Source organism: Ostrea edulis, chromosome 7 (genome assembly GCF_947568905.1).
Source record: "Ostrea edulis chromosome 7, xbOstEdul1.1, whole genome shotgun sequence".
NCBI classification, from domain to species: Eukaryota; Metazoa; Mollusca; class Bivalvia; order Ostreida; family Ostreidae; genus Ostrea; species Ostrea edulis.
In genome coordinates, this window is record NC_079170.1 from 82,062,955 (window position 1) to 82,076,070 (window position 13,116).

At 38.0% G+C, this 13,116-nt stretch overlaps 1 protein-coding gene and 1 long non-coding RNA gene across 3 annotated transcripts; both read right to left on the reverse strand.

The window, feature by feature from the left end:
- Positions 1 to 1,315: 1,315 nt before the first annotated feature.
- LOC130048583 (uncharacterized) lies at positions 1,316 to 9,700 on the reverse strand. Of its 2 annotated transcripts, XR_008797363.1 has the most exons (3): positions 9,654 to 9,700; positions 7,414 to 7,460; positions 1,316 to 4,975 (listed from the first exon to the last, which is right to left on the reverse strand). It is a non-coding gene; the product is annotated as an uncharacterized LOC130048583 (long non-coding RNA). The 2 variants fall into 2 exon arrangements; XR_008797362.1 differs by lacking the exon at positions 9,654 to 9,700 and having other exon boundaries at positions 7,414 to 8,819.
- On the reverse strand, positions 2,899 to 7,400 carry LOC130048581 (uncharacterized). The gene has a single exon (XM_056145490.1). The coding sequence runs from the start codon at positions 7,346 to 7,348 to the stop codon at positions 5,774 to 5,776; it is 1,575 nt and encodes a 524-aa protein (XP_056001465.1). The 5' UTR covers positions 7,349 to 7,400; the 3' UTR covers positions 2,899 to 5,773.
- Positions 9,701 to 13,116: the final 3,416 nt, after the last annotated feature.

The following is a 13,116-nucleotide window of genomic DNA, read 5'->3' on the forward strand; positions in this document are numbered from 1 at the left end:
TAAAGACCGAGACAATAAGCATCGCCTTCAAATTTACCTGGTCTGTGAACCTTTGTCAATCAGGAGAAATTGAGCTTAACATTGGATGCTAGAAATTGATGGGCATTTCGTTACTAGTCTTTGTGTCTTATCTGGCGATTGAGGCGCCCGTGCAATCTTTTGATGCTTACCGCGTAATCCAACTGGAGAGGGAATTTTCATGTAGAGATAGTCATGCAATAATAGTGGTAAATTTTGCATACAATTACATCAATTATAATAGAATATAGCAGGTTATGCTTAGGAATGAGTACGATTGATAATAATTATTATGGATTGTTAGAATATAATTTACGCGTAATTTACCCTCGAAACATAGCGACAAACGTACATGCAAGGGCAATTTTATCAAAATTATATTTTAGATCCGTTCGCTTATTCGCATACATATGTATACGAGTACGCGAGCGGATCTATCATCTAATTTTAATTAGATTGATGTAACTGTCACCTTATCGGAAGAGAAGTTAGCCGTTATAGGGGCTCTTTCTTGCATATCATGGTTGGGATTGGGATCCAGAGGAAGAACGAATTCTTCATCTGAACCAGTTATCGAAGGAACTGTCAAGAAATCCGAATGTCCTGACTGTTTTTGCAGGCTATGCGTTATGGACGAGTCACACAGACAACTTTGGTAACCAAAGTATTCTGGTGTACCGTACAGAAAAACTAAATCATACTGAATGAAACTTTCTAAGCAGTTTTGGGATATATACATGTAGTCATCAAAGGGCGTGGGACGATGGTCGGTACATCACCTGTACATAGCCAGAAAATAATCTACCGCAGTACTCAGGAACTCCCGTCGGAAACTATATGTTTGGCAGTCCATCGTCGGGTACCGGGTATCTGACGGAGGCAGTTAAATGGATACAAGAAAACTTAGAATAAGGAATATTCTGTCTATGTTTTCAATGGCTAACGATCTCATTTATATAAGATAAATTTATGGAGCTTTAATTTTTACATGTTTGATTCATTAGATTAATTATCAACGTTTCGATTAACCTGCACAAGGAAAATGACTACTATGAATTTTTCAATCTTACAAAAACGTACAGGTAATGCAGGTAACACAGATAACATCCTGTGTATTTGGGAGGTATATACAAGCAAGGGTTTCCTCGGGCTCGGGGCTTCACACCTGCTTTAGATTAACTCTGCCCCACTCTTACATGTAACTTACCTGAGAAAAACCGACCGGTTGAAAACCTCGGCCTTTAAGGTTTGGTGAAAATATACCCAGTAGATAAAAAAAATTACAAACACATACAAATCAAATAAGCTCATTTTATTCTTTGGCTCAGGTGAGCTAAACATTTCGCTTTGACACTGTTGTAGCATCAATATAATCCATAGTGACAATTTAATTTTCATGTCTGAAATCAGAAGGCGACCAGAGATCACCCCTTCCACCTCCCCCTTTCCAGGTGCAACATTATCTTATAATTATCTGTTAATAAATTGCATATAATTGATAAATAAAAGGATAATATTCCAAGTTCATTTCAATTTCACTGTATTGTATTTAATTATAAGCTAGGTTCATATCACATTCTCGTATTTTGGAAAATCTGGTGGAGAGATGCAGATAGCAGTGCATCATCTTTTTTTTAAGATTAGACCATTTTTTGCTTAGAAATGATGACATGTAATTGATCAATTATGACTTGCTCAATATCCATTTCCTTTGGTAGTGTGCATTATACATCGTCTGCATTGTACTTTCACTTTTATGTGGGACTATTTTAATGACGTAGTAAACTGTGTAGAAAATAGGGTGGCCCTGGGTCATACTAAATTAGGGTGACCCTGGGTCCTACGTGAGGGTACGAATTATCTTTCTGCGAAAAATTCTCAACGGGACGTACACAACCAAATAACCAACCATTATGCCTGCAAGGATTCATTTGAAACTTGCAGTGTAGTTTGAGTGGCAAACAACAGGTCATGTTCAAATCTCGTATCGTTTGATGGACAGGTGTTGAAGAACTTCATTTTTATATAATTCTGTGATTTTATATCCATTGGGATTGTGTTCCGATGGAAAGGCTGCAAAAGTAGGACCTCTGAATAGAGGTAGTTGTCGAAACTTGTTCGGTGATTGTGTAAAAGAAATCATTTCATTGATTTCAAGGTCATTAATCGCAAAAAGGAATATATTAATGAAAATGCATATCAAATTTGTTAAGCACGCGAGTATATCTTTGTAATAGGTAAGCGAAATCGGATCAGTCGGCAGTACTTAATTCATCACATCAAATCGGCCTTCAAATAGTTGATAGTAATTAGTTTTACGAACAGGATTTGAAATTGGCCTTCATATAGTTGATAGTAATTGGTTTTCAGAAAACCTTTATAAGTATTTCAAATACAGAAATGAATGTTATATCTGTGTGTTGTTTTGTGTTCCATTTCCACGATTATTTGACTTTTTTCATTACGTATTTTATACAAAGACGATGACCCAGACTGAATGCTTTTTAACTGCATCGGAAATGGTACGTCTCACGATGCCAGTATACCAAATTTTCTTGGTTGTTTTTTAAATTAAATTTATCACACAGAAATTTACTTTGCTATATTTAGAATATGCTATATGTTTATACATTAAATTTAAATATCATAGAGTTCTGACTAAGACTATTTCATCCCTAATGAAAACAATATGCGTCAACTGCATGAACAACGAAAAATTTAACTTATTCCACACTGGTAAACAGGGTGACTTGGTACCACCTTTCAGCATGTATTGCTTATGCAATACTCTCAGAATGCTTGCCCGATATAAGGTGCAATCTTATCAAGATAAGATTTTTATTCGTCTGCCTGTCCGTGCAATGATGAAACACTGTGTACTGTTGGTGTGGATAAAAGTTCATAACATGCTTTATTATATTATTATGTGCGGCATTTATATAGCGCATTATATAATTTGTGTAATTACCCTAAGCGCTTTAACAATGTAAAATGTAAAACATGATAAGATTAATCAGAGCATAAAAGATAACATCCAAATAAAATAAAACAATTTAAACATTACGAGTTCATGCGACAAACCAGCCTTTACTTTAAAAAAGAATATATTACAAAATATGGTTATAAGATTTCCTAAAAAGAAATGTTTTGAGGTTTGTCTTAAAACTTTTGACAGTGCCACACGAACGGATGTCTATCGGTAAACTGTTCCATAGTGTGGCAGCTGTTACATCAAACATTCGATCTCCATAGGTCTTTGTACGAACGCAGGGTTTTTCTAGCAATCGTGAATTGCATGAACGCAGAGATCATTTTGGTTCGTACACAGTGATGAGGTCGCTGATATACACATGTAGGCCGGTGCCTTTCCGTTTAGTGCCTTGTATGTGTGTAGTAAAATATTGTATTCAACACGGGAATCAACTGGAAGCCAGTACAAGGACACAAGCACCGGTGATATATGGTCATGCTTCCTGACCCGAGCAACAAGTCGAGCTGCTGAATTTTGGATTGTCTGTAGCCTGCTCAGATCTGTTTGGGGTAGCCCTTTAAATAGTGCATTTTTATAGTCTAAGCGTGATAACACAAGATAACATATAAGTGTCTTGCAGGCGTCATCATTGATGAAAGAACGAATCCGTGCAATATTCCGTAGATGATAATAACAAGAACGAGAGATGGAACTAATATGATTTTTAAAAGAAAGTACACTGTCGAAGAAAACACCAAGGTTTCGAACACAGTCCGAGTTGGAAACAATGGTATTTCCAAAAGACAGTTGAAAAGATGGTGAAACGTTTGAATATTTCGAAGTAAACACTATAAATTCAGTTTTTTCTTCGTTTAATTTCAGCAGGTTGACGTTCATCCAAGATTTTATATCTGCTAAGCATTCCTGTAACGGCGATGAGATAATATGGTATGTCACAATTTCGTCCACTCGGATAACTATGATCTGGATCGGTCGCGACAGACCAATAGTTAAAGTGCTTATTTCGCCATCTTGGGAGGATCGGGTTCGCCTCTGAATCCTGGCGCTAGATCGAACAGAAGACTTTTAACAAAGGATGTGGCTGTTCCTTCGATAAGCACATGACGTTTGGAGAGAAAGTCACGGACGTTTCTGATAGCACCTTAAAAACGGAGGTTCCGTATCACATCAAGCGGAGGTCTCGTGTCACATCAGGTGGAGATTTCGTGTCACATCAGGCGGAAGTCCCGTGTCAAATCAGGCAGAGGTCCTATGTCACATCGGACGGATGTCCCGTGTCCGATTAGGCGGAGGTTCCCTGTCACATCAGGCAGAGGTCTCGTGTCAGATCAGGCGGAGGTCTCGTGTCACATCAGGCGGATGTCTCCAGGCAGATGTCACGTGTAATATCAGGTGGAGATCCCGTGTCACATCAGGTGGACGTCCCATGTCACATCAAACAAAGGCTTCGTGTCACATCAGGCGGAGGTCTCGTGTCACATCAGGTGGAGGTCCCATGTCAAATCAAGTGGAGGTCCCGTGTCACATCAGGTGGAGGTCCAGTGTCACATCAGGTGAAGGCCTCATGGCAAATCAGACGGCGGTTCCGTGTCATATCAGAGGGAGGTTCAGTGTCATACAAGGCGGAGGCTCCATGTCACATTAGCCGGAGGTCCCTTGTCACATTAGGCAGAGGTCCCATGTCACATCAGACGGATGTCCCGTGTCCCTTAAGGGGATGTCCGGTGTCGAATCAGGCGAAGGTCCCGTGTTAGACAAAGGTCCCGAGTCACATCAAGCAAAGGCTCCGTGTTACATCAGGCGGAGGTCCCATGTCAAATCAGGTAGAGGTCCCGTGTCACATCAGGTGGAAGTCCCATGTCAAATCAGGTGGAGGTCCCGTGTCACATCAGGTGGAGGTCCCGTGTCAAATCAGGTGGATGTTTTGTGTCACATCAGGCAGAGATCCAGTGTCACATCAGGCGTCTACACGATAAAGCATAAGTTGTGGCACTTCACCAATACCTAATGACGTCTCTATACAAGTGTAGCACTTCACCAATAGCTAGTGATGTCTCTATACGAGTATATCACGTCACCAATAGCTGTCTATATACCAGAGATAAATTCTTAAGACGTAAAAAAAAAACCATATAACAAACAAAAACAATATTTGGATACGGATTGACTTACTGAAAAAAAATCAATTTTGGGAATCATGTGGTTACCACTGAAACCGACAATGAAGAATTATCGTGGGCTTTCTTTGATGAATATACAAGACAATATGATAAAAAGTGTTAATGTCTTTCATAAATACACACACGCCGCAAATATGTCACATGTTGCAGGTTCGATATATAATATTTTTGTAAGCAGCCAGACCACTGCATATTGATGAATTGCTGTAATTAATCATGGCTGCAAACGTGCGGCAAAATTAAACACAGTTGCAAATATGTAAAACGTATACGGTACCAATTTTGATGCACCAGATGCGCATTTCGACAAATAATGTCTCTTCAGTGATGCTCAACCGAAATGTTTGAAATCCGAAATTCTTGTTGAATATGGGTCATATTTGACCGAAATATGTCTATTATGCTGAGGGGAATTTGCAGGGGGAAAACGCAACAAAAGAGATGCATTATGTTGATATAGGATTTCATCATGTTTTAGTGAGAACCTGCTATAAGTGTAAAGTTCATTGCAAGTTCTCAACCAGGGGCTGATTCACAAAACCTGCATATTGTTCCCCAGATCTTAGAATCCATAGCTTTCCATCTACTTAAAATATTGGATAACATTCACCTGGCCTTCATCGCGCAGACCTACCCACAATCTTCCCTGTTTGTCCAAATCCAGCGTGGCAGGCATTGACCCGATTTTAATCAAACATATCAGGAAATTCCCATCTTGATTTAAGATGTGTACACATTCATTGTTGCAATCAGCTACAAATATGAGATTTGCAGAATCGGTCACTATGACCGCAGGGTCAAACGGCTTTTCTCTCAATGATTTCTGACCATCATACCGACATCGGACGTGACCATATCTGTCCATGATGAGCATGACTCGGGCGTTAGGGTCACTGCAACAAATGTCTCCATTATTGCTTTCTGCCAGGAATACCATCAAGTTGCCTTCAACAAGAATTGGGTTCCCCTGTTCATCCTTTTCTATTTCTTGTTTCAACGTATTCTCTTGATAACGTAGAATTTTGCGATGTTTCATGTCAACGTGTAGGACACTCACGAGGAATCCCCCCGATTTTGTACAGCAGATTCCCCGGGGATGCCATCTCCAGGGGGTACTGAATAATGTAGTAATCTTTCCATTTTTGACCATCTTCACATCTCTGTGGTAACAATCAGTAAAAATCAGGTCCCCATTCCTCGTTACCGATATATCATCAGGTTGCTGAGGGCATGATGTGGTAACGGTATCGACTTCTATCCCTTTTATATTGTAGCGTCGTATCGTTTTGTCCTGAATTCCACTGACCCAAATTTCATTTGTACCGGCAATGGCAATTCTGAAAAGCGGTTTTACTGCCGTTGCAACATTGGTCAATATTAATACGGGATTCAGTAGGTCCTTCTTCGGCAAATGAGGGAAAGTTGTGCTTAAATCTGATGCCATGACTTGTGTTAATGCAGCTTCAAAATCTCCGAAAGCGATCCTGATTTCCTGGCCAAGAAGAACATTCGTTTTCAATGCTGGAATATCCACGTCGCTCAATTTGGGCATATCTCTATACTCATTTATTTGGGATTTGTAATTGGTAACGTCAAGCACTTTGTTTGACAGCAGAATTTCTTTATTGTGCTGAAGTGTTTTAGTCATCTTGATTACTTCATCTCTTACTTTAGCTTGATGTGCCTTCAGCGATGTTGTTTGATCGTCCTTTGAAGATCTGACATTAGATCTAATGGTATCGAAAATGCGTTTCACTTCTTGATGCCAGAAGCACCTAAGTTTTCCACCTTCATTTTCCATTTCTTCATGCTCTTGCGTTACCTTTAGGATCTTAGCATCGACATCTTTTTCGTTTTGTTTGTACTTTGGTATGAGGACCTTTTCTAATTCTGATGTATCTTTTTCTATTCCCAATCTCTGGATATTGAAAATATTGGGTATTTCGCCAATAGCGTGTCCTTTATGATTGCTGATGATACATTTCATACAGACTTGTACATCACATTGTTGGCATTGGGCTTCACATCTTTGATTTGAATGCTGTGCACAAAGTGGGAAAGTAAATTTGACATCTCTGTCCTGGTAAGGGACAATATCATGCTTTAGCGTTTTCAGTTTCTCCACGTGGACACTTACACAATCTACACATAAATTCATTTGACAGCTGTTGCAGTATTGCTGTGTAGACTTATCACAAAGCCCACAAGTAATCAAAAACTGACCTTGATTGATAGTGCTCGCCATTTCATTCTAGGTATGTAGGTCATGTCTGCAGTAGAGAAAATTAAAATAATTAATGTAAATTTACTATATCTTTCACATCAATACACAGGTAATTTTAAAATGAGTGTATACAGAAGGGCCTAACATAAGTATGGAGCGTGATAGACAGCTTTTGAGCCATTGACAGGTTGTATTGATAAATTAGATCGTTATAATGTCCATATGATTTGCGAAATGATAGCTTTAAACGTTAACTTTACACGAAACCCTGTTACATTATCCTGTTTGTCAGTCAGCTGCCTCGATTTAAAAACTGGTTATACACAGAGTAAAGTCGTGTGTATCAAATCAATTCAAAGAGGTAAACACCATATGCAGGTGATAATGGAATATTGCTACATCAAATTGGAAAGCTGAAAATGGAGCAGCTGAATTGATCTTGATCCCATTTGTCACAAGGTCAGTTTGGCGCTTTAGAACTATATGCATGCTGTAAGTACGAAGCAGGTGTGAATGATTTTGTGATGTCTTTTATTTGTGAGAACAATTTTTGGAACATGAGTTGAAGGTCACACAATTCTAACAAGAGGCTTGTGGACCACAACGCTCACCTGAGTCACATTAACCCTGTTGCTTTTAATCAGAATATGTTATCCTCTTTAATCACATGAGAACTTTTTATCCCATATTGCAACCCCAACCTAGCCCCATTGAGTTATGATTTTACCAAACATGGTGATGCTTTAATTTCAGTATGACAAGCATGACCTTGCTGTTCTGGATAATTTGTTTAAACTTTTCACTACATTCATGTAGATGGAATAATGTGACTCTGCTTCTCTTGAAAACATGTTTATTTTTCTATTTTCCAGGTTAAGAAATATTGTTTTAATAGCAAAGCATAAAGTTTTAATTACCTTTTACCTCAACAAGCCTTAAAACCACTCTGTTCACCATGAGAGTCAAATAATTTTGTAACCACAGTCGCTGTGGATCCTTGCCCATTGATATGACTAATCGTGGTCCTCTTAACCATGAGAAGTGTAAGAATGTTCTCATACAATACCTGTAAAAATTGTCCCTTTTTCTGACCCCACATTACCCTCCACGGACATGATACAAGGTGAAGATAACAAACAGTGATCAATCTCATAACTCCTATAAGCAATATAAAATAGATAGTTGGGCAAACACGGACCCCTGGACACACCAGAGGTAGAATCAGGTGCCTAGGAGGAGTAAGCATTCCCTGTTGACCGGTCACACCCGCCGTGAACCCCATATCCTGATCAGGTAAATGGAGTTATCCACAGTCAAAATTAGTGTGCCAAGAACGGCTTAACAATCGGTATGAAACACGTCAGACAGCATTTGACCCAATGATATGTAGTATTGACGAACTAGATTGTTATAATGACCATAGAATTTGCGAATTGCTGACTATGAACAAAATTGGATCCCGTATTGAGGCCAAATTCTACACTACGGTGCCATGATTTTAACACACTCAAATCTTCACTACTTGGGGGGGGGGGGGGTAAATCAACAAATTGTGACAGTGTTGCTCTAGAAATAAATTATTTTTAAGCTCTCCCCATTATATTCCCATATAAAACTATCCTCCCCCATGTTTGCTCCACCCTAACGCCAGAGGTCATGATTTGAACAAACTTTAATTCACACTACCGGATGATGCATGTCAAATTCGAATTGCCAATCATTAACAAAAGCTTTTACATGTACAAACGTTTTATCTTTTTACTCCATTGGTTGTTGAAAAAAGGATTCTTAAATCAATGCCTCAATTATATCCATTTGAGAGGGGTTGAAACTTCATTTGAACACTCCCGTGGGTATCCAGCTTAGAATAGGTCCTCAGTATCCCTTGCTTGTCGTAGAAGGCGACTAAATGGGGCGGTTCTTCGGATGAGACCGTAAAAACCGAGGTCCCGTGTCACAGCAGGTGTAGCACGATAAAGATCCCTCCCTGCTCAAAGGCCCTCAACGCCGAGCATGGGCCGACATTTTGCAGCCGTTAAACAATATTCAATCATTTGAACAATTTTACATCTATTTTTACCTTAGAATGCTTTTTTGAGAAATTTTACTCAAATTGGAAAGTTTTAACTATATAGGAAGAGTAAACACAATTAGTTGATGAAACAGAAACCAAATTTCTTTATAGATTTCGGAAATTCAGACATATCGTTCTAGAAACACAGCATGATGTTTTAATTACCTTATAGTCGAAGAAGCCTTAGAACCACTGCGTTGACTATGGTAGTCAAATAATCTTCTGACTGGTAACCAGGAAGATTGGAAAATGTAAAGATTTGATCGTCTCAGATTACAAAGCATGACAATAACAGCGAGGCCCGGTATTCAAATTCATTTCATTTCGTCAGTGAATTCAAAATATCAAGTGAGGATTTAAAATCGTTAAGCACCGACATATTCCCGTTGAGCACACATGTGAAAATTAGTTACTGGACAATAAGTGTGAATTATATTTTAATAAAATTTATGATCAGTTCCCATCCGTGATATACTTCAGATTTACTTGCATTTCATCGGAAGTCAGTCAGCATTATTTATCATTCTTATGTTTTAAAATTGTTTCCGTTGAATTTAAGTTGTATCTGAAACATATCAAGACATAAACCCATTTCGTCTGTAGAAAATACTTCACGAATAGTTGTTGTATATACTATAGATCAAGAAATAGATTGTATAAGAGTTTATCACTATATTTCGGATACCCATTATCACCTGCATATGGTGTTTATGTATCTCAACTGATTCGATATGCAAGAGCTTGTTCTGCGTATAGTCAGTTTTTAAATCGAGGTAAGCTACTGACAAACAAGTTGATGGTACAGAAGTTTCAACAGTCTCGATTGAAGTCAGCATTTCGCAAATTCTATGGTCGTTATAACGATATAGTTCGTCAATACAACCTCGCATTGGGTCAAATGCTGTCTGACGTGTTTCATGCCGATTGTTAAGCCGTTCTTGGCACACTAATTTTGACTGCGGATAACTCCGTTTACCTGATCAGGATATGGGGCTCACGGCGGGTGTGACCGGTCAACAGGGGATGCTTACTCCTCCTAGGCACCTGATCCCACCTCTGGTGTGTCCAGGGGTCTGTGTTTGCCCAACTATCTATTTTGTATTGCTTGTAGGAGTTATGAGATTGATCACTGTTCGTTATATTCACCTTGCATACAAACTATATCATTCCAGTCATTACGTTACCTGGACAACAATAATTCACCGAGAATCAAACATATACCTGCTACATATGAATAAAATAAGAAAGACAACATATTCTATAGGAAAAACAAATGGTTTACTAAATAACGAAATACTTTTTTTTAATTCACAACAGTAGAGGCAACTATATAAACACACCAAAGGTGCTCGTCGTGGGGGTCATTAAATTACGATGTAAATTACACATATCTGTATGTAGGCTTCTTTCATCAAGTATTTCAGTAACGAACAGAAATAAAACACAGACTCCTTTTTAGCAGAATATATTACAAACTCATGACAATGAATTCTGAATTGCTTTAGACTGGATATCCAACCCCGTGAGGTACAAGGTTTATAATATGCTTCTTTGTCTTATTATATACACAGTATAAGTGCATTTTCATAATTTCTGTTGCAATTAGAACTATCATTCTAAGTTTCTATTCACACAGGAACGTAGCGAGAGAAAAAAGGAGAGGGGGGGGTGGCAGAGGAGATCTTTTTTACATTGTTCATTATTTTTACGAGCGACGTCAGTGATTGACACATGCAAAGTAAGACATATTGACTGATTGCGCACTCCCCACATTATATTTAAATATTGGATATATACCAAATACAGTTCTACATCAAAAAATGTCAGATATTTTGAAGTCCGTTATTCGATATTTTCCATACATACATCACTGCAATCGGTATATATAATGCTTAAAACATCACCCTATAAATTTCATTTGTTGATTTATCTGACACAATCCAAATTTGATGTATGTCGGTATTGAAACAGTCTGATATCATAATCAATATCAGCCTGTTCACTAATAAGACAACCAAAGCTAAAGTCTTAGAACAAATGAATATTTTTCACAGAGAAGTACATTCAGCCAAAACATCGCCCTTTAGATTTCTTTTGTTGAATTACCTGATAGTCCAATTTTGAGGGATCTCGGACAGTACTGAAATAGTCTGACTTTACAATTGATATCGTATAAGCAAAGGTGAATTCTTAAGATAGACCGAGCAAAGGAATAACGTCATAACAATGTTGACTGTAAAGATGTATTCTTGAACCTTTGTATTGAAAAGGGCCAACACGTAGCCCTTCTCCCACACAATCAAAGATTTTAAATATCTACTTTTTCGTTAGGCAAGAGTATCAATTTTTAGAAAATTGTGAAATCAAATGCTTCCCCCTCCTCCGCTCTACCCCATACACTGAAATAATTTTAACCTTTCATTCTAGTTTTCTTCTTTGATAGCCCAGGCTTTTTAGAAAATTGCAGAGTCAACTGCTCCCCCACCCACGCATACACACTTATAAATTGTAAAGGGTTACTTACGAGTGAAGAATTTTCAGAAAATCGCTGCCAATCTCCTCCCTCTGCGCGACTACGTGCCTGAAATATTCATGCTTGCAGTTTCTTCCTTTGATTACAACACATTTTTATCATTTGTTTAGTTACTTATTCATATTCAAGTCCACTTGAAGTAAATTTGATGCAATTTGTCACAGTCTACGATTAATCTCACCAATATGCAGAAAGCGTTTTACATATTCAAACCCAGGGTAACAGAATGACACATTTTCTTGGTTGCTTTATAATTATAACTATCAGACACAAATTTACTGTGTGACATTTATGATACATAGACTGCATGTTTAAGAATTAAATTTAAGAATTATAGAGTTCTGACTAAGACTACTTTATCTAATAAAAACAACAAGCGTCAACATTAGGAGCAACAAATCATCAAACTTATTCGATACTGGTAAACATGATGACTTGGTAACAATGTTTTATGTAAACATGATGACTTGGTAACAATGTTTTATGTCACATTTCAAGATCAAACAACATCAAATGTACTCTCCAATATTAAGTACATTCTTCAATGAATGGAGGCGCCTGTCGGAGCTTTTTTATGCAACCATCAATGTATCGGTTTTTTGATTTTGTGGATTTCCCAGAGTGTGGTCCGATTTTCCGGATCACCACACTGTGGTTTTCTGATTCCGTATCAGTATCCTCTGAAACCGATGATGTTACAACGCATCAAAGCAACGTTTTATTGAAAATATATCGTATCACAAAGAAACCTGCGTACACAATTATAGTTTCACTATACGTCTCTGTTTTAGATAATTTGGATTTTATTCATTGTCTTATATAATGTGGTTTTAAAAATGCATAAGTGGTATATTATAAATTTATCATCACTGCAGTAACTTCATCGGAAAAGTTGGATCACGTATCGTTGACAGGCTTTTTGCATTTCGTGTGATCTAATGATCCGCGCCTGTCAAATCGACGTGATCCGACTCTTCGGATCAAATTACTGTAGTAATAATACATACATACATACATACATACATACATACATACACACACACACACACACACACACACACACACACACACACACATATATATATATATATATAT

Bases quoted from the DNA above. Each gene is read 5' to 3' on its own strand.
- LOC130048581 (XM_056145490.1), bottom strand. From the start codon at position 7,348: ATGAATTTATGTGTAGATTGTGTAAGTGTCCACGTGGAGAAACTGAAA.